Source organism: Varroa jacobsoni, unplaced genomic scaffold (assembly GCF_002532875.2).
Source record: "Varroa jacobsoni isolate VJ856 unplaced genomic scaffold, vjacob_1.0 scaffold_945, whole genome shotgun sequence".
NCBI lineage: Eukaryota > Metazoa > Arthropoda > Arachnida > Mesostigmata > Varroidae > Varroa > Varroa jacobsoni.
The window spans coordinates 204932-227315 of record NW_019213847.1 but is presented as its reverse complement, the minus strand read 5'-3'; the positions used below and the strand labels follow the sequence as shown (position 1 = coordinate 227315).

Sequence of the window (22384 nt, the reverse complement as noted above, 5' to 3'; positions counted from 1 at the left end):
TAAATTCCCGTCACAGAAAATTGTTGACCACGTTTAAAATTTTTTTCATTGCTAACGCGCGCTAAGATCCAGCTTACCAAATCTAGATTTTATCGAAGAGCGGCCTAGAGTAAGAGGCTGATCTCTGTCGTTCAAATTGGGCTTAAAATAATAATTAAATAAAAATCACAAATGAAGCTTGGATCGTGCATATTTTAACAACATCTGCCATAAAGATAACCGTAATTTATTTGTTGATAAGCTTTTTTTAAACAATGATCACTTATACGTAACCGAAGCGTCTAAAGCTATTTCGCAGGCGGCGCGTTGATTCTGCTACTAATAACAACACTTCTAGCGGTTCCACGCCCTACGCCAAATCGCTGAACCTATGCGCGTTCTTGAAATGGGCATGATCTTTTGTCCTAATTTTGAAATTCATATCTCAAATGCGCAAAGTTATTATATACATGGCGCTGTACTCCGTACCGTTTTTTCATAGTCTAAGGTCAAAGCTATTGAAACATGTTTTTCTTGCCAGACTTACTCGTTGGGTCAAGCGTACCGTTCATAGTCAACGAAGCACCTTGTCGGCTCCCAGATTTGTCTTCACGTCGAGTCGCATCGCGCGATAATATAAGTTGTGCTGTAATTAGTCTCCGAGACAACAAAGTTAGTAAATAACTAGATAAGTTAATTATTACTTCGATGTAGCCATTTGATTAAATTAGTAGAATGATCGAATCAATAGGATCGATTAGAGGGCACAGAGGACTATTTACACAAGTATATATCGACTTCGCTAGAAAAATAGGAATATTTAAGTAGTAATCTTGACCATTTTTTTTCTACTGCGTTTATCAGATTCTAAAATAATTCTATGCATACATAGACATGTTCAAGTTCTATTGCACACGGTTTGTAGAAGTATGAAGATTGAAGTTATGTATGAAGTTGTTGAAGAAGTATGAAGTTACAGAAATGTTAGAAGTTAGACCGTGGAAACGTGTACACACATGTGTTCGATTGAATAGGTACTTAGATTTAAGAATGAATTAGGCAATCTGATTGTGCTATATTTATCAGAATAATATTATTCACGCTATGTAGCTTTACAAAATTTCCAAATACGTTTCTTTTTACGCTTATTATACCCCCTTTTTTTAAGACTAAGACGACCCTATTACTTCTATCGCCATTGGTTTTCGTACGTGGCAGTTTTTCCAAACAGAATCAATAGCTTCTATACGTAACGTTTCTCTCGTTGGCAGTTTTGTGTGTATATATATGGGAACGTCCTTTCTGATGGTCATGTGTGGCAATTACAGTTTCAATTCAAAGCAACATTTACATGCTTACAATAATAAACGTATATTAACTGCTCAAATACAGCACATACAAAAAATTCAAAAGAAATTACATTTTCGGGCTAAGAATAGGTTTAAGATCCGGAAATTGGAAGTACCCGAAATAAAAAAAAACTCGAAAAGGCTAACCGCCGACGTTTACCTGGACGACCCAATTACTGCTTGGTGTTCTAAAACGGCGGTTAATGTCTGTACCTAAGACCTAGGTGAAACCGATGCGCGTTGGTGGTTATAACGCTTTCGGCGTCTTATTCTATAACAGACTGGCTAGCGTCTGTTACTAAGAATAGTGTGTAAACGCATGTTTGCTAGGCCAAACGGTTCACCCAGGGGTTCAGACGCGTCCGCTCCGCGCTATAATATACACTTCAACGTTTTCTATAGTACAGGACACCAAAAATATCCTCAATTGTTCGATCGATCGATCGTTCAGCTTCAAGTGTCTTTCCACCGGAACCTGTCATCATATTTTGATAAAAATTTGAGCAGTCGCTTGATCAGCACTAACCGTCTACCTAACGGACCTACCTAACCGAAAGACCAACCACCTGTGATACGATTTACTGAAACCAAATTCATCTCTTGGTTATTTACATCTACCATTTTCGTCGTTATTTTGTTGAAAACAGCAGTTTGTTGAAACAGGTACTCTTAAATCTATTCGTGACCTGTTTGGCCACAACGCTTCGCCCAGACAACAACGTCTGTCTGTTGCAGAGCGTTGATTACTAGCTGTGTTAGAACATTAGAGTACAACCTTTAATGTACACGGATGTACGGAAAGTTCTCGATTTTTCGGCCCCAACAAAGATCGCCTAGTCCAGAAATCGTTATAGGTTGATTCACGCAGTGACGGATAGCGAACAAATACAGCCATCATTGATTTTTTAACAACGATAACGCGGTATAGTTCACGCTGTTCCTTAAACAATACCAACTGCACTGGCAGAAAGACTAAAGATCTGCCTGTTTCTCCCTTTCGTCATGGTCGCATTACTGTTGCCTTACGGACACATCTCCATGATGTATTGCATTATAGGCACCAGTACCATACTCAAACGTTACTAGGATTGCAATGTGTGAGACAGGATCTGTACTGGACGTTATATAGTACCGTATATCTAAGTATAAGTGCATATAGATATATATACACTGTTGCTGTTAATTTATCGTTAATATTGACGACCGTTATTAAAATGTCACCTGGGTCTATGGAACATTACGGGCACACGAAATCAACCGGAGCTTGAAGAACATGTTGTGTCCACTGTCTATTTGTCCGTGTTTTTCATCATTTCCTATGTAGCGTTCCACAGTGGTATCGTTGCGTCCATATAATAGCAAGAGAAATCTATCGACGCTTTTTCTATTTTATTCTTGCCGACATTGTGCGCTCCTTTATTCATTAGAACTTTGCAAACATTCAGCAACGATTTGTTTCCCTTTAATCTCCAACAAATGGCAGCCGCAAGAGATCGCCTCTCAGCAGTTGTTAACCTTCTGATACAATTCTGATATATTCAGAAATTTAAAAACGGAACCGATTGTTGCCGTGAGTATTCCCGCAAACTTTTTTGGTCAGACCGAAATGAAGCAGTGCCACCTACCCGTGTCGAGATTGTTATACGACGCATGGTGGACGGCTGAGCAGCTATTAGTGGAGCTTGCCAAAAGCGTTGTGACTTGCCAGAGGTTGAGTCAAACAGCCTGACCATGGGATGACCCACTGCAATCATTCGTCGTCATTCCGACAATCCGGTGGCGATTTCCAGCGTTCACTCGATATTTACGTAAGTTACAAGACTGTTGATACGTTAGTGTCCTTTCGCGTTCTAACCGCAGTGTCTACTTAACAATGATACGTCTTGCTATTTGTTGACAGTCAAAAACATTTGACGTTCCCATGATCGTAGAGACAAATCTCACAGGAGCGCAAGGGTGTGAATGATAAAATTCGCTTGGAAAATCGATTTGAAAGCTTCAGTCAACAAATATACTTTCTGCATGCACTTGGAAGGAGAAACAAACTGGCTGGAATACACGTGTCGTGTGTGTATTGCACGTAACATACGACTGTTGCGTTCATGATAAAGAGGAAATATTGCGCCGGGAAATTTAACCCACTTGCGACTATCTAGCAACATCTATACGTGAAACGAAGCATCCTATGAAGACTGAACGTCCCTTTTCTTCCTCACGTCATAACGTTTACTTTACAATGGCGGCCGCGTGGTTTAGGTTTAACAGCAGGACCCAAACGTGTAGAACAACCTGCACTCGCTAACAATGGGAATACAAAGTCCAGCTTGAAGGTGCATGATTCAAGAGAAGCTTAGCCAGGTTGGAAGCTCGCCTTAAAACATGGAGACCAACAACGCTGCATTTCTTAGGTAGATTTACAACAATTAATACCATACATGCTGAGATGGCCAAATCTTCCAAATTGAACTATTAGCGAATTTCGTAGCGGGCTTCGCTAAACATACGGGACACGCACTATTGGAGTTGGAGGCAGCAGCTTTAACAGTTCTTTGGAGACCGCCAAAAATCATTCGATTTCCTATGATGGGTTAGCGTGCTATTATGTTTGCAAGATGTGTGCCCAGGTCATGGCAAGCGTACGAGTCGCAAGCATGACAGCTATATTTTAACCCCGGTCTTCCCCCCCCCCCCCCCTCCCTATATTAAGATTTTCCGACAAACAACAACCGATCGTTATTACTGCACCCGTACGAATGACCTTATGCGATCAAATTGGCTTTGCTTGATGTTTATTTACACTATTTGGTCTGTAATACATAGGCACTGTCATTTAACTAGTTAATAGCCCATCTCAATATATAAACGGATCTCGGAAGAGCTGCAAGCTTCTGAAGTAAGTGCGAGTTCGATCAGGGGAAACGGCTCATACACGTGCTGCGGTGATTTTTTGATGGCACAGTTTACAGAAATTACCTTTTTCATTGGTATCATTGTCTACATAAATGACTCGATTATTCGAGCTCGGCAAGCTTATCTTCAGCTGTCAATGGCCTCTGCGACGTTGACGTATGTTCTACTGGAACGTCTACATGCACGTGCAGTCGGATAGACGACGTATGTAAAATACAGAATACAGTGCACAACCATAACCTTTCAGTAATATGCGTGTTCGATGGACGTATTTGTATCGTCTTCATGACAAGTGTCCACTAGAAGGTTCTAGAAAATGATATGAACTAACAGCTATACCACACAGGCTGGTACGTTTGCCAACGTGAACTAGCGAATTTTTTGCTCGTTTCACACAAGATTCAATAGCTCTTGTCGTAAAAACGCTCGTTCCGAACTTAGACAGAGGCAAAGGTAATTGGTAGAAGCCTTGTAGCAGGCTATAGAAATACCGTTCGAATGCTATCCGTTCCGCCTTCGAGCGAGTCATGAAAAATAACCCGGCTCGCCGACAGATTGGGTTCTAAACTCAAGACTCCTCAAACGATATACGCTTTTGCTAAAAATATGGAAATTTTTGACTACTTTGAGGGGTATGTCGACGCGACATGCGGTCATTGTTTCCATTGTCTGTTCCTATATGTTGGTTATCGCTATGTACAGGCTAAATTGCTTCGACACCCCGAAAAAGCGAATCGATCTCGGACAATACGTACAAGTTAGCTGATGTGGAACGCGTACGGCTGTACACTTGGAGACGCAGTAGAAAAATGTTCCCTAGGATAACTTCTACTTAAATCAAAATACAACAATGTACCGCAGAAAGGTGAATATCCTGCTGCTGGGACCAGAATTCTTGGACGGCATAGGCCCCACTGCATATCTCATGATAGCGTCTAACTAACCAGTATAAACGATTTTGATTGTCACGGCTGAAAGCCAATCGATATTATTTGACGATGTAGAAATAAAATCACTTCCTAATACCAGTTTTAAGCAATTTAACAGATTCAAGGAAGTGGACTTACCTTCCTAAATACAATTTTGCTGAACCTTACAGCAACTGTGGTTAGCCGCCGGCCGTGTCACCGGACGGACACTGTTGCGGGATATCTTTTTCAGCTTTTACCTGGCAGGCCGGACACAGGCGTTCGCTTGCTAACGCTTGGCAACTGATGCGATGTTAATTAAGCAAGCCTATATGAGGTTAATCTATGTTCGACGGCACACTTTTCTGCGATTTGTACTATTTTTTATTCTTCGTCTTTTTTGTTAAGTGAATGTTCGTCATTATTTGGGCCTACGATTGGGAATCATTCGTCGGCACGTGATGGGTAATTGTAGAATCTATCTCTGTTAGCTGTGGGGGTTTAACACCGGCCAAACATAGCCAGAGGCTGTCGCAGACAGGGGCCTCCGACCGAATACTACACATCCAGAAGACGTAGTTAGACGCAGCACCAATCATAGCCATTACGACAAGGCTCTTTTTGATAGTTTTCCTTGATAACGGAATCCGTATCATTGTTAAAAGATGCCACAGCGTTTCGACGCAAGCATGCCTGCGGATACCCATTACGTTTTATGTACAATGCAATCGTTTCTCGCGAGTGGTGGATAATTTCATTGGTGAAATATCCAACAACTGATCACCTGTCGATAAACCATAGTTGACTCCCTTATGTGCACACATATGAGGAAGAGACCAGGTGCCAGTTTTCGAGAACGGAAGTTTAAATGATGTGGACATCGAGCATTCACATTGGCGGGTGCCTCCATTGCGACGTACACCGACGCCGACCGCTGGATCGACGAGAAGCCGGCAAATGATTGAATCAAACATCGAATATCATGTGTCTCTATGTGGAGCCGCATTTTCTTTACGTTCGAATCTCGAAAGAGGAAAAAGGCTTGTCGGTTGGCAAGCTGAGAAGGGTAGACTACTCGAGCCTCAACTCTGAGCATTGATATCAGGCACACTATTTTGTTACGAAATCGATTAGCGCTTACGGTCTGCTTACACAGAAGTGGACCCCAGCTTAATGTAAGGATTCAGCATATACTCGGATCACTTCCTGCCCCCGGCAAATGTGAAACTTTGTTCGGAAACCAGCAGCTCATCATAGCCTATTTGCCCTTTAACCGGTGGCTGTTATAAGAGGCAAAGCATGCCGTGGCTTGAACGTCCGATAGGACACGTCCCTCGGCTTCTGTACCGCAAGGTTACGGCACAGACAAGAATGACCAGCCAGATTTAAACGTTTACTGTTCTCACGTAATCTCACTGACGGATGTTAATCTGTCGGTCAGTAAAATTAGAACGAGTGAAAAAGGAATTGAATAGCTATGAGAGATAGCCAGAATTGAAGGAGCGAAAATCGTATCCCGACTATTCGGCTTTAATTTTTCCCTTTTTTGTTTCGACCTAACTTTTTTCTGGCTTGATTTCGGCACTAGGATTGCTTGCAGTAAACTAAGATACCATTATTGCTTAGCTATTATTGTAAAATTGAGGCGTAGGTGACTCATTTCGACTCTGTATGAAAGTCTGTATCAAAACGCACCCAAACGTTGAGAAGCCTCAATGGCCTCAGAAGATCAGTTCAACAGTTAGCAGAGTTTATTTTCTACACAGTGACGGACTGCATCAGTGTGTGCAGACATTCGGCCCTTTAGTCTAAAGGTCTGACCACGAAGTATGCTGCGGTGGGATGGATGCCTAAAATTGTTTCCTAGCCAGCCCTTATACGCCTTCCGTGTGTACCATAAATAATATGCAGTAGGAGTCAAATGAAGTATTTGACGCACGTTGCGGCCATTTCGCTGCTGAAAGATCGAGATTGCGAACCCTATAACGAATGCTGACGGCAAATTGGGTTCTACGATATTCAAGAATAGGCAGTAGAAAGTGTAAGATAAGTTTCTAAAGAAGAGACGCTCAACATGCCATCACCTGATGAGCCCCTCTGAATGAGACTGCCGATAAATAGATCTCATATCCACGAGCGTGCAACATTCAACGAACTCGAGGACTGTTACACGTCGGCTGTTGTAGCTTACCTACAGGTAGCAATAGAATAACGGCGTCATGTATATTTTGACCGATTGATATTTGAATGACGCGCGGCATCTAAGGGACAAGACTCAGCGCAGATGAAATGCTCAGAATGTCGCCCCAAAAATCCATGTGGAAAATAGCTCTTCGATCCGTTCCAGGTCTACTTTTGATGTACTTCACCACGTTTAATGTAGCTTAATCCGCGTGGCGCACGTCAGCACTCGAACTCAGGAATAGGACCGTATAGAACATTAAACAGCGCTATATCAATTTGGCTATAATCTAGACGTAATTCTCAAATTAAACCTATACTCTAAGCGCAGCCTTCTGCATGCCGTTTGTGAACGCAGGCTCACTCATTACCCCACAGCCAACGCTAGACTCACAGGTATACTTAATTCACAGTTGAATAATTCTATTCTAAACCCTAGTTGAACTACAAGCTATTTTGGCTGAAAGTTGACAATTCAAAGTGATCTGTTGGTGGGCGCCTTCGTAAAATAGGTGAATCTTGGCCCACTCAGCATTCCTTGTGGAGAATAGGACAGGAAAGAAGTGGCACAAACTCTCGACCATCGTACGTATCGTTTCTATGGTACAACATGTCGGTAAAGGCGTTGCGATACGGATAGCTATGGCTAGCGTCCTTACCTTGTGTATTCGAGGACAATGGAGTTATTATCGCCTGCGCTCGTTGCCGACTAGGACTTATTCGCATTGCAATAATTTCATGTATAAATAAAATGTCTATAGGGTCATAGCTATGAAGGGGCGGAATATCTATATTCTATGACGACTAACTTCGGCCTTGGTACTTTTCTTGTGCTGTTTCGCTGAGTGTTCAACGGATCTGCCTGTTATTCAGCCAGATATTAGACGAATTCAAACAAACAGTGGTCCATACATGATGTAATGGATTTGAAAACTTTCTCTGCAAACAAACCCTACCGTTCGATTGCAGCCGGCCTATTATAGATTCTAAAATGGACCGTATGACAGAACGGCGTTAATCGCGTATCGTATATGTAACTAACAATTAACAATATTTAGTGGTACATAAACAAATTCAGCCAGATCATTTACATGACTATATCGGGTCAAGTTTAGGCTGTCGCGCCGACATCCCACAGAACGAGTGTGATACGACGATAAAGAAAGAGCAAAACAACAATGATTTAAGGTTAATCCTATTACGGTAACGTTGAACTTAGGACGAACATATGGTAATAGAATCAAGCACACGACATTCGATGGTAATAGCCCGAACATGCTGGTCTACTACTACGCAGATGCGAGTTAGCGCTGCCGTTCGGCGGCGGATTTGAAAACACACAAGTGCCGCCAACCATTGTTCTGCGACTTATATATAGCACGCATTAGAGACCATAGCCATGAAGCTCGACCACAGCCAAGCGTCTCTGAGTCGTACTAACACTGTGAGCCATCGGACTTCGAGGAACGGATGCTTTTAGTATACGTAGGACTATACAATATACTTATATACAGATCTAACAATCTACGCGCAATGGTTGCCCTTCGGCAAGTGACAAACTGTCACTGATCTAAATGGCGGCACAACATCGAACTTCCAACAAAGATTTATAGCATCTATCACCATTAAGTAGCTACCCGTTGCTTATGGATGTATTAGACAATGGCCAATGCTAGACTTATGCGTGGAATCAGTTAACATTTCAATAGTGACATGTTTAGATACTAGGCGCATTTTTGATCAAAACTGACCGCTCATCCCTGTTCATCTGTGATCAGTGTCAGCAACGCTTATAAACATGACAAGCTTTAAAACGCTCGGTGTCCACCTAGGACATATAAATGTCATTAAGCCGCGTTGCTCCCTCAATGGAGAAAAAGGCAGATACAATGATCTTAGTTTGTCAGATCCAGCCGTGCAATCGGCAAATGTAGTCTGAGTGACATTGCTGGGCCACGCTGTGTTCAGAACTGTTGGATCGAAAAAACTCCGAAAAAAAAAAACAATAAATACAAAAGGCTGTGAGGTTACAGCTATGCGTAGATTGGCCCCCAGTTTTGGGCTTCGGTGGGTTTCTCAGTTCAGCTAATGTGCATCAGTATTTTTCTGAACAGCACTAACCATGTGCACGTACGGTAATAGAAGGTTACGAGCTGCCTCAAAGGGGAGGCGCTGTACCATATGATGCCGTTTTGCGACTTTGCCTGTATCATATGTACATGTGGCGTCTGGACCTGCTAAAAGCTACAATGTGTAATGCCAACCACTGTATTAATCGAAGATGAAACGGTAGAAAGGCTCTCGTTTTGTCCTATTGAAAATTTGCCAGAACTGTGCAGGTCTATGCATTCGTTACTTAACAAAACAAAACACGATTTTCGACGTATTTTTTCCACAGTTCGATATAAGCGATGGTGACAGTAGTTGTTCGTGTGGTAGCTATGATATTTAAGCAAAAAACAAGCCAGTCGTATTCGAAGTATGTAAAGGATGAGTTCGTCCATCAGGGAAGTGCTTCAAAAACCTGATGACGCGGAGCGATGCAAACAATGCCAGAAAAAATCCGGCTAGAGCGTAAACAGATCAGCGTCTGCCGCTAGCGAGTACGGCATGTGGTGGCCTTGTTGTTCATGGCGCGGCAGGCAGAATGGTAATTTCTTAACGTTTCCCAGTTTGTTACCGCTTATGAGTTGATTTTCACGAAGCAATTGAGCATATCGTGTAAACCTATGGGACGCATACATCACCTCCAGTGACTCTTATCCAGTGAAAGGCGGTAAATCGATATAAGCCGATAATATATTTTTGGCAAGGAACGTTCGTTTTGTTGCTTCTATTTCCAGTTAAATCGACCTCGTAAAAAGCAAACACGCTTTTCTTAAAGATTCATGCTTGCCTTACCGAATTTTACCTGTATACTTTGGGAAGACACAGTCTTCGGCGTTTATGCAGTGAAATTATCATCCGACTAGACCGACACATAAACACTCTCACGACTCATCGCAAACGGAGAGGAACAAAATTTCAATTGGTTTTTTCCAGAGAGAAATTCCTTTCTCGCGGCGCCATTTATTGTTGGAAAGTATCGCAGCGCCTGCTTATGCTTTGGGCCATAGTACTCTTTGGCGGTACTCCGTTGGCGTCTGTACACTTCGTTGACAAAAAAACTCGTTTTAACACTTGTTGTTCGATCAATAGGTTTCATTATGTTGAAAACGAATGTAGCGCCTCCTTTGACAAGTTACAGCAATGCACAGGCTAATCGAAAAGCTGTCGAGCGCGCCCAAAGGGGACGAATTGCTATACATTGAGTAGAAAACTAACGGTCCTTAGATCACTTAGCTTATGTTAATGTAAAGTACGTCAAGTTAACTTTATTTCAGTATTTCTACATGATTGTGTGTGCACTTTGTGTGTATATACAGAATTTATATTTCCTGCTAGAACAAGAGGCCACCATTCGTACTTTTAATGATCTATTTTTTTCACCCTTCAGTCCTTTGTCCATGCGTTTAAACTGTATTATCTTTTCATATGGTTTCATTTCGTTCCCCCTAGTTTCCGTAAAAAAATTTGTTACCTTTTTTTGTATGTTCATTCTTGTACAATTGCCTTTTTGATGTAAGTATCGTTACCTCAAAGACAAGCAGCCACAACCTGTTGTTTTCGCTCTCCTCTTACACTCAATCCAGCATTCTTCTCTTTTGTCCATGATCTAGCCTCACACTAATTTATAGCAATGAATATACAGATTAGGAGTTGATAGGCGTTCTGCAAAAAGGTCGTTTTCCATAAACCTTACCTTCTCTCAACTGTCCGAATCTGTAGTTGGAGCTACTCAGTCGTCCAATGTCCTATTGTAGATTAAACAAGTACAGATCCTGATAGGCGCCCATACGAAGGGAAGGAAGCGTCAGCTGTGCCCCATACGTGAGCAAGTCTAAGCAGACAATGTCATTCAGTGTAGCAGCAACGATATTGGTTTTCCCTTAGCAAACATTGTATCACAGTCGTTTGCCAAGCGCTACTAGCGATTGTGCCAGTACCCCTATCCCCCCCCCCACACGCAGGCAAACAATGTGCACACCCGCATACATCGTGATGCGCAAACTAAACTGACTCGCGCAGTGATAGAGGCCATTCAGATAGACAAATGGATCTAATAATGAATGATTATCTCGTTCGGAAACCTTGCCGCTGTCCCTGCAGTGCCCCCAGCGACCGCTGTCACGCCGGACTACCGATACCGTTCCCACTGTTTCTACAGTGGAGTGCTTAATGGTTGTTTACGCTTTATATCAGAGGCATCGTGAGCATCCGAGAAAGTAGTAGCGAGGCATATCGTACTTTCGTCATCACTGAGCCATCATCACACTGTTTACTTACAACAACATCTTTATGTTCGACGCCAATTCATAAGCGTCAACAGATATTTGCTTATACTGCCGCATGCTTATGTACCTCTCATCGAACACTATATTTGGTAATATGCACAGCGTATATGTCATAAAGGAAGGCATTCTATTGAAAAGAATACTAACAAGTAAAGGAAAATAGCAAGGGCAGATGATGCATGCAAACGAAGGAACATACTTTCTGCCTGTTGACGTTGGTCGCATTCCATCTCTCGAGTTTGAGCGACGGATGGGGGTGCTTCTTAGCGATCACGTCTGACGTCCTCTGATGTCATCGCAAAAAAGCTTACAGCAGAATTTTAACGACCTAGTCCTCTCCCATAAACGTCTATCGTCATGAATTATTCTGGTTCATTCGGTGATGCATTAATCAGATCTGCTTGGAACCCGATGGCTAATTTTTTGTACATGAACAAGATATATTCTGGACGATTTATGCGCGAAATTATAGTAGCGCGCGTGCTCGTTATTTCCACGCGTGTTACTCGAATATACGCTACCTCAATTCGGCACGATGCACGTATACGAAGTTTGCCTGAAATCAATCCTCAAGGTATTCCTAACTTAATATTACTAATGCAAGTTGCACTTCCAGTATACCGAATACATGCACATAGATACATGCTCCACGCAGTAGTCTTTGGCTAAATGTACGCAGTATTTGTTTTAACTAGTAGGACAGAAAGCAGTCTTGCCGATCATCACGATTTCAATGGAGAGTATTACCGTAAATCTGCCGAAGTGCAAATTACACGTTTTTTTTTTTGGTAAACAAAAAAAAACGCAGGGCCAACCAGTGTCTGATTGCAGTTAATCGGAATCATATTGTCGCTCTTGCTTTCATTCACGAGTAGCACGTTTGTCTCCATCTAGAAATTGTATGGTCTTGTCTTGTGGTAACTGACTGTAACGCATTGAGCCATGTTCTTCTGTCTGCCATGTTCTGTCAATGAACGAAAAAGAAACTGTGTGACAGGAATCCCATTGCTCACTAATGGTTCGAGAGTATTCGCCTCGGCTAAACGTTTTCCGTAGTCGGTACTATATATCTGCTGACTGAAGCACATCATTTGGTTTCAGGTTTTTGCCGTATGAGGGCGACGAACGCTAAGCGGAAGCGGCTGAAATGAGAATGGATCAATTAGGCAAAGAAAACAAAACTTATATTGTATATAGTTGTTGTCGTATAAGAGTTGCCTCAGCGCAAAGGCTTACGACAAATGGCCTTACTGAAAGCTGTACCAGGTTGAACATTTTCTTGGCCAACATTCGCTGCTAATCTAACCAAGTATCAGTAAGTGATCGGCCAACGTCAATAATAGGTGACTAAAATAGCTGTTAAATTAAATGGAACGCTTAGAATAATTTCGAAACACAGGTACACAACGCATATGTGTCTATGCGGCACATGCAGTCTGTGTGCGCGACTTTTCGAAGTATTCGACTTCTCTTCCAATCTACCAGTGACACTTAGAGACCGATAGAAGTTGACATTTTTAAAATCATAGAAATAACTAAGGCTGCGGATTATTGGACTGGCCGAAACTCGCCGACGACCAACAGTCTTTGAGTGCTAACTGTTGCCGATTGGCCTAAATACTTTGCCAAATTTACATTGTAACATGGCTCAAATATCCTTTAAAAAAGATCATATTTTTCAGTGGCGCTACAAACTCTCTGTTAAGTGCACTGCATAATAGTAAACAAACAATCGCCTAGGAAACGAGAGGCCCTATGAAAAACGTTTATTGCTGATAAACAAATGTAATTCATTGAGAAATGTTTATCGACCATTCGCATCACGATAGATGGTTAACTAGTGACTGCCACCGAAAACACCGACAATCTGTTATAGTTTATTTCGTACTGTCCTTCGATGTTCGGTGGCCATATGCAAACCATAGCCGCGCCAATGAAAGACTAAGTAGATGTCACTCAACTACTACACCTGCTTTGGCCGTTGTCGTCATCGTCGGTGGCGTCAAATCTCAGACGATAGCCCGCGTCCCTCATTGTTTTGTCCCTCATTGAGTCGGATCGTTCAGTCTGTATGTAGTTAGTGTATTTCTGTGTGTGCGTCTTGCGTATATGATCGATCCACTGATTTGTCTCTATCTGTACGTTGTCGATGTTCTTCGTTTCTTCCTAGCGACTGGTGGCAGTCTGGTCGGCCCCTACGAACATCCAGCAGTCAGAAACTTGGTCGCTTCCCACTCGCTTGGCCACTTTCACTGGGGCTATTTGATTACTACCGCCATTATCATTGGTTCTGTTCAACCAACGGCAGAGCTCACTTGGACTGCTACAGAATAGAGCGATAAAAGTGAAATGGCCGGTACGCGTATAACAAACAGCATTACGTGATGACATTGCTTCTCTGACGACTGGCAGTGCTAAAATTACATAACAACGTAAAGTCGAGTTTAATAATATAACACTTTGTTAACGAAGACCGTAAAGGCAATGTGGTAGCTTACAATTCTATTTTTTGATCAAATTCGTATTCAGCGCGCCAGTAAGGCCCATGTTGGCGGGGAATATGGTACTCAAATAAATCCCAACGATGTTACGAATATCTCGCGGGCAATGTCACTGTAATCTTTACTATGACGGAGATGCATCCGCGTCGTGCTTTGTCTTCCCTTTCCTTTGCGGGGTTGTTCCAGCGATGTACGACGGTTCATGCCACTAACAGACATCTACCGCGGAAACAGCGTGACAGCCTACACACGATCGTACAAAGCATCATTTCGCGATTGCCAGAGATATAAAAACAGCACCGATTGAAAATTGTAGACTTTGAATTGTGCGACATCGTCCGTGCTATTGCACGTAGCCAGCAGGCAACAGTAGGCCGTTTGATTTCAGTGCATCCACTAGAAAAAGTAAAGCAACAGAAAATCTCTCTTCACTGCCGAAGTGATTTCTACGAAGTTTTTCATTGAAAATTTACGCTTATGGACCACTGAGCGTATCAGACGTCGGAAGTAAATCATGTACAAACACTAGAGGCCAATAATTTTGCTAGATAATAATAATAATAATAATTGAACTATCTGTGCATCTAAATCGCTAGTGAAAACCTAGTTACTACCGTCGATATCAAAATGGTCTACGGCAGTAAACGATCTCCATTGTCTGCAATGGCACTCGTAATAGCTGCCTCGATGTTCTGTGGAATACAGTCGATCGATTATACTCACGACCAGCTCCAGTATCAAAGTCTGTCAACGAAGAGTGGAGCGTACAACTTTGGCTACGATACGGGACTGTTCGGAGCTCACTCGTTCCATCAGCAGTGGCGAGATGAAGATGGTGAGGTGCGTGGAAGATTCGGTTACACCGACCCTAACGGAGACCTGCGTATCACACACTACAGGGCTGGCAGAGATGGATACAGGATTTTGCAGGTGAACATGAACGTGAATATACTCCAAAATATACAATAGATCCACAAAGATTTCGCTAGCTGCGTACTACAAAACCATATTAGTCCCACTGTGAATCGGGTTATTGGGAAGCTGAGTAGGGTCCGTAAGACGGGAGGGCTTTTTTAAACGGTATCAATGATAAAACCATGTTATAGACGATCCTAAGCGATTAAGCTAAATTTACGTGACAATTTTTCTAGTTAACATTGCTCGAAATTTCCCTGCGCCTTAGGATAGAGGGAAACGTGTAAAGTATTGGAATTTTCTTAAAGCTGTTTTAATAATGTAACATAAGAAACAGTGACAAATTAATTTATTGTTCGAAACGTTCTAGTCAACAGACATAACGAAAACATTGCAACTAGTTAACATAAGCCGAATTTACTAAATCTAACAAGGCCCAATTAAGGGCGATTTGCCTACCGAATGATCTGGCAACTGGGCTAGCCATACGTTCCCTGTCAGTTTTAAGAAGAAACATTCGTAGTTACGGATGTAATGCACTTCTGTCATAAACTAAGTGAACGTTACCTTACTCACGTAAGACATAGCACATCACCATGGTAGCAGCGAATAAGTTTTTGAAGCACCCTAGAAAACTAGGTCTCTACACGTGTGTGGACCTACGGACTGTGTCGTGCCTACATTGTTGTTGAAAACTGGCCTTGTACTTGTTTTTTTCTTCGCAGTTGAGAAACGGGATCCGAAGGTTTAAAATGATCCCTAGCATAAGGACAGGTTTATTCCAAGTACCAATCAAAACTTGAAACCTTCAATTTTTTATGTAACTCAAGGCCTAGCCCATTAAAATAGAAAGTCAATATCTTCGGTTAAGAATCATCTAACCGTGAGTGAATTCTGTAACCGAACAGCTGCCTTTATGACTTCTTAAGTTATTGTTTTTCTGTTGGGGAATAGTTAATGTAGGGCCGGAAGGTCTACTCCTGAACGTGCGCTAGAGCCTATCCATATACTTAAACTGATTGTTATTGAAATTTTGGAAATAACTGTAATGTTTCCCGTCAAGATTTACTCTCGTTCTAAATTACATCTTCATATTCCCGAATAACCTTTAGCTTGTGCTACTTCATTTGACAGATGTGACTGAATTATATCGTTGGACGATTTATCAAAAAGAACTTTCCTGTATCGTGAGATAACTAAGAACTACTTTTTCCCTCGTAGATTCATCTCCTTAAAGGGTATGGATCTATAAAGAACTCTTCGATTTTGCATTACACGAATGATTTATCATTGTAGAGAACGCCATAGGTGACATCAACTTATGGGCGTTCCTATCTACACTATTTACCAGCATAATAAAAAAAAATAAGCGGAGAAAACCGAAAACACAGAGTTGGCCTAGGCAGTTGTGTGTTGAGCTCGACAGCATTAACAAGCTCTATTCTATTAAGTGAATCGTTGAAATTGTACAATAACAACAATAATTTCAATTGATCTGTGTTTGAAACAATCGGGAACACTGAATCTCCGACTCAAGAGCTATTCTGTTTATAAAGTGAAAGATGCGGCTCTCCGCTCTGAGCCGTCGCGAGGTGCTCGCGTGCGGGCACGCGATTGTCCTACATCATTGTACATCCTGCTATCGCGCCTTTACACTCGATGGTTAAAACCAGCCAGAGGAAGCATCGAAGCAAAGTGTGGCATTCAAACGTATCCGGGCCCAATTTATTGCGACTTCAATTCGCGTTCTCTATTTCGATCATGTTTTACGTACATCTATGTTTGTTTCCTTTTCGGCATAGGATCATCTTTAAGGAACAGCTGAGAGCGCTTACTTCATTATGGCCGAATTTTAATCAACGGCAATACTACATTTAGTGGTTCAGAAAATGTTCGGCTGATCGTTACCAAGACAAAGAACATATCTGACATCTGAACATCGAAAGATGGAATACTGAAGTTGAATGCTGTTTGCCCCTGACGTCAACGTGCAATCAACGGATCCCGACGACGACCACCACCTTCGGCGCCGCCGCCTTGGAATGGGTGTTTGAGACCTTTTTAGATATAGGCTGACTCTTTACGTGTGTTTGTTGTGTATGGTGACATTTACAATACAAAATAGTTGTTTTCCAAAGTGATTTCGTCAAGTATTCGCTGGCTGTCTACGACGTATTTGAGGAAATACCCGTTTGCCAAGGAAAGTCTGCCCGGATGGAGGTAGCTTAATTGAATTTTGTCGAAAAAAATATCTACACCAGAGAATAGATTTGGGAATTCTGTACTTTTTTATGTCACGCTGCAATGATTTTAAATCTTAGGACCTAACAGTTTTTCTTCTCTCTTCTGTTTGTCATTGTAAGATCAAACACAGAGTGCTTCTTTTGTGCAGATTTCTCACACGTCCATATTTGTCAAGCTCCATAGTATAACCATTGCGGGCTGTGGCCAGACAATCCTCAAAATATACACGGAAGCTAGAGGAGAAGTCCCATAGGCAATTATGGCAAACAAATCCAACTGGCAGCTCACTCAAACAATCAGAAACTCACCTTTTGGCCCTTGCCTTAATAATGACTTAAGTAACTAATCATTTTCCGATCTGCTAGCCTATAGAATGACCAACTTGGAAAACACTACATGACTTGAGAAAATATTCAAGACATGCCCTCAAATATAACAGCGAATTGTGGGAATATATAAGCTTCACACTCTCCCTTGTAGTCCTAAGACTATATATTATATCTACAGCTGTTGTGATATGTGAAAATTATCTCTGGCTAAGTAGTGCCTTTAGGCAACAACATGCTCGGTTACTCAACTTGATTTTACTGTTATTTACATGTTACAGAACAAGGTTGAGCCTGGAAACCCTGTCCGAGCGGGACCTCGACCACTGCCTGGCTCTGGCGATGCTCTAAAAGTACCTGGAGAAGATGTAATTTCCCGCAGACTTTCTGCTGCTGTCGCAGCTACGCCGGTCGCAAACGCTGAGACCGATTCTGAGCCAATTATGAATTACCGCAACGCTCTTATTGCGTATCCTAATGGTTTGTCATCATAATCATAATAATTTGATAAATAATTATTTTTACTGAATATTATTATTATTGTTATTTTGTACCCCTTTGTCTTCCGACGATTTATAAGACATTTTATTAATGATAAACTTCGACTATGATACACTGTAGCGGTACGAGATTCCGTGACTGTCCTCGCGCGGGTATAGCGGTGACGTATTTGGCCACGAACTGCTCATTCGGGTTTGAACCTGAACGTAAACTACTTATAAAAAAAGCTTCGAATCCAAATTACAGACAAAAAATATGAAAGCTACAATGTAGGATCATGTTAATGTTTGGTCCAAGTTTGATGAAATGGCCAATACTAAATCCCTCGAGTTTACTCCGTACACTTATGTTTCGTCGTTTCCGGGTCTCTCAGCTTCCCGCTACGTTGCTTAATAACAGGATATAGTACAGCTATATAAAACTCTATAGTATTTAGCCAACTGTCAAGCACGTGAATACAGCTGTCGTTCGTGATAAAGCGTCTAACCACTGAAAAAAGCCAAGAGATTATCTGTGGCCTGTTGCCTGGTGAGGACCACTTCAGATGTATGGCAGGAGATAAGTGCAGGCCCGTATCTACTGGCCGGATGTACCAGAAAAATAGGTTAACGTCTCAAAGGATTTGAAATAATGACCGACAGGTCTCACCTAAAAATATAGAAGGATACTTTTCCCTTGCAGTAGCTGAACGCTCTTATCCGCCCTCCTCAAACCGAAAATGATCACAGATAAATTATTTTTTTTTTTTGTAAATTTTTATAAGACTTCTTTCAGAAAACTCTGTATTCGTGTGTGATGCCATTGTAAAAATTAAAGCCGACTCTGACCTGTCTCATAAATGTAATTTTGTTTATACGTGTACACATTAAGTACATGCATAGATTTAATTATAAACACGTCTTTTCATGCTAAAGATTACAATCTTTACAATTTAATGAGCTAACTATATATAGGCCAAGCTGCAATGCCTGTAGAGAACTTCAGTTATGTTTATACCTTGAAACTGTTATCACGTAAGTAGATACTTGGCTCAATTCTAACCTCCCTTCGACGTTGTCGTGGCTAAGCTAATATATAATTTATGGCCAAGCCGGGAATCAGGTACAGATTTATTTCTCTAATCAGATCCTATGTGTGCGTATTCATAAGATGGCAGGGGAAGCCACCAAGTCTCCAGCCTTCATACATGAGTTTTCGCATTGGAAAACTCATGGCCTCTTTTTGTCCTTTAACGCCAGCAGAATTATGGACGTCGCTCGCTCACTAGAAATTAAGACTATTGTAATGCCAGAATCCTGCCTATAGACAGATCGCGGCCAATTCTATTCAATAGATCTAAACGAGCCACAAATAACAGGTTATAACGGCGCGGCATGCGCTTCGCATTGTCGACTTTTACGGTATAATTTTGTATCTATTTGTCAATCCTTGCTCCATCATTTTGTCCATTTGTAGTATTATAATTATTCTTTTGAGCACGGTGTTATGCGTAGAAACCTAAAAAAGGAGGTCCATAACAAACTGACAAAGATCTTATGAGGTCCCTTTAGAATGACCATTTTCTGTTACTACCTAGACGAAGCAAAAATATGTGAATTAATTTCCAACATTGGTATTGGCGCCTACGGAAGTTTGATTGCTGTTATTAATCGCGAAAATGTTTATAATATATACATTTTGCTACCAATAGTTAAGCCGTGATCGTATTAATAAAACGTTTTTGTTAATATGATTCACAGGAAACCGCAATGAGTACGTCGTCAACAAAAGCCGCTACAACGTTCCGATTCGTTTAGCTGGTGAAGTGGGTCGACCTTCTGTATTCCATCGGCCTTTGTCTAACCAGCTATCCAAATTCGACTATTATGATCAGAAACCCCATCCCTCTGCAGCCTCGGTAAGGCTTTCTTTCGTCGATAATGGTAGACGGGTCGTTTATTACAAGGATGGCCAACCTTTGGCATACGACCCGTTCGAAGTTTACGCCCAGCGGACGAATTTGGGCTATAATCGTTTTGCGGCGCGATAAACACTCAACTTTGCAAGAAGAAACAAAATGTTAGTGTATCATCCACAAAACACAGGATTTAGTCAGAATTATCGCTGTCAAAAAACTATTACCTATAAAATAAGACTCTAGTTGAATCATCATCATCATCAGACACTGCTTTACGAAATTATCTTCTAATTAGATATAAGGTGCATCTCATTGAATACTAGTAGAGTTTTATTAGGCTTGTAGTGTTCATTGGATTTGTCTCTTGCTACTTCACCAACGAATGAAGCGATGTAAACATTCTGTGACTTGCTCTATATATGATACACAGTTCAATATTTCATACGCTTCTACATATATATATATTGAATTTGCGTAGCTACAAACAAATATATATGTATATGCAAAAAAATGCGATTGTGTGGGACAAAAAGGTCTCTAGCATAAAGATAAATGGGGCATCAAATAAATTTGCAGCTATGTTGAAACGTCCGTGCATCATGTCTATGATACGAGGTTAATAAGAGTGAGGGATGACGAAGGATCATTAAACAGCATTGTAAAGAAAACATGAAATTGTAATTAAATTTCGGCTGAACGTTGCAACAAGTAGTAGACTGCAGGTAAATAGGAACGACTTATTTGCACATATATCGACGAGGGGTGAAAGAAGACAATAAATACGTTAGTAATAACAAATATTAATTATGACGTTTCTTTATTTGTAACTACGGTAACGTATAGTACACGGTCTTATGGGCGGTCAAGCTTCTTATTCCATAAAACAGCTATACTAAAACAACTATCGTAGTCTTACTATGTTGGCTGAGGCATCGCTCGCTGAGAACTGGTCATTTTCAGCGCTCGACATTACTCCATGTCGGATTTTGCATGTGATATAGAGAAGTCAACATTTCGCGTTTCTATACAGACATCAAAATGATCATTTGTTTACTATGTATAGTAGACTTGAGGGTTAAAGGCTTATCGTGAACTGAGTTAAGTAACTACTTTTTTGTTAGGTGACAGAACCAATGCGTCAACGCGTATGGCTGGGGCTGAATGATACATGGAAACTCCAAACCCGACGACTGGCCTTTGTTCCTCCGAAACTAATACCAGCCAATGCATCCTTTTAGATACCACTACGAGCTGGCAGGAGAAACGGTCGGTGGATGCCTACAGAACAACTGACCGTAGTCACCTCCGAATTCTCCGCTCCACCAGACGCGCTATGTCTCAACACCTGTAAACTCGGAACTTTGCCCGCATCATTTTCAGTATCAGGAATAAATCGAATTTTCCACTGCAGTCCAAAGCACTCTTTTTCCTTCAGAATCTTTTTGGATGCAATCGTTCCAAATTTCAACCCCTTTCCCTGCGTATCGAAACTATTAACGAGTTTGCTTACTAAACTTAAGGGCACGCGGCGGTTTAGGCACAAATCCGGACGTAAACACTAGTTAGTTTCGCGTCTGGAGGGGCCATCTGTTTAGAGTAATCCCTAATAGTTTAAACACCCGGACGTAAATAACGGACCAAAAGCAGCTGCTTCTAAACATCTGCAAGGGATCCCAAGTTGAATATTATACGTGACCTAGAGGCAAACTAAGCATATCCCATCGTGGGTCATATATCTATATAGCATAATCGGAGTACCATAGTACACGGTTGACATTCGTTTCAGCTCGTTGTTGATAGCAGACGATACCTAAAATGCAGCGTGCCGAAGACGACTTGATGCCGAGTCGAATAACGCTGACGAAATAACAATCGATGAAGATAATGTGACCCCATCACTAATAGCCAATCCAGAGAGGAACGAGATGTCTACCAAAATCGACCCTTTATATACAACAGGAGCCTAAAAAAATCCACTCGATTTCTAAGCCGTAATTGGTATATTTTTCGCACACCTATATAGTAATGGAAAATCGGCCTTCATTGACCCTAATCTTTTACAGGCCAATATATTGTTATGATTTTATTCCAGGAACCCGTTAAGGCTTTAACTTATTACCGTACAGATCCAAGTTTACTTACATATGTATGGTGAATATATTATTCAATTATCGTCTAATTATATCGGGCTAGACCCAGGTGTCTCGAACTGCTTGCCAATGCATGCAAGCCCTGATTTCTATGCTCCAAATTCCGGTCCAATATTAAGTTTTACTGGA

At 41.5% G+C, this 22384-nt stretch overlaps 1 protein-coding gene and 1 long non-coding RNA gene across 8 annotated transcripts in view; one reads left to right on the top strand and one right to left on the bottom strand.

The window, feature by feature from the left end:
- LOC111265234 (uncharacterized) overlaps positions 1 to 22384 on the bottom strand; it is a 33980-nt gene that overhangs the window by 3250 nt on the left and 8346 nt on the right. The window contains exons 1-2 of one of the 7 annotated variants that reach the window (XR_015312977.1): positions 11921 to 12076; positions 527 to 625 (exon numbers count right to left, since the gene is read on the bottom strand). This is a non-coding gene — a long non-coding RNA (uncharacterized LOC111265234). Of the gene's footprint in view, positions 1 to 526; positions 637 to 5305; positions 6237 to 11129; positions 11327 to 11920; positions 12077 to 22384 lie in introns of those variants that run through there. The other 6 variants (XR_015312978.1, XR_015312980.1, XR_002683340.2 and 3 more) reach the window with 6 other exon arrangements.
- On the top strand, positions 13682 to 20909 carry LOC111265233 (uncharacterized). Its single transcript, XM_022841731.2, has 3 exons — positions 13682 to 15152; positions 17989 to 18187; positions 19948 to 20909. Exons 1-3 carry the CDS (start codon positions 14850 to 14852, stop codon positions 20235 to 20237), a joined length of 792 nt encoding a protein of 263 aa, XP_022697466.1. The 5' UTR covers positions 13682 to 14849; the 3' UTR covers positions 20238 to 20909.

Coding starts and splice junctions, on each gene's coding strand:
- LOC111265233 (XM_022841731.2), top strand. CDS start 14,850: ATGGTCTACGGCAGTAAACGATCTCCATTGTCTGCAATGGCACTCGTA. Junction 15,153..17,988: donor ATGGATACAGGATTTTGCAG/GTGAACATGAAC, acceptor TACATGTTACAG/AACAAGGTTGAGCCTGGAAA. Junction 18,188..19,947: donor TCTTATTGCGTATCCTAATG/GTTTGTCATCAT, acceptor TATGATTCACAG/GAAACCGCAATGAGTACGTC.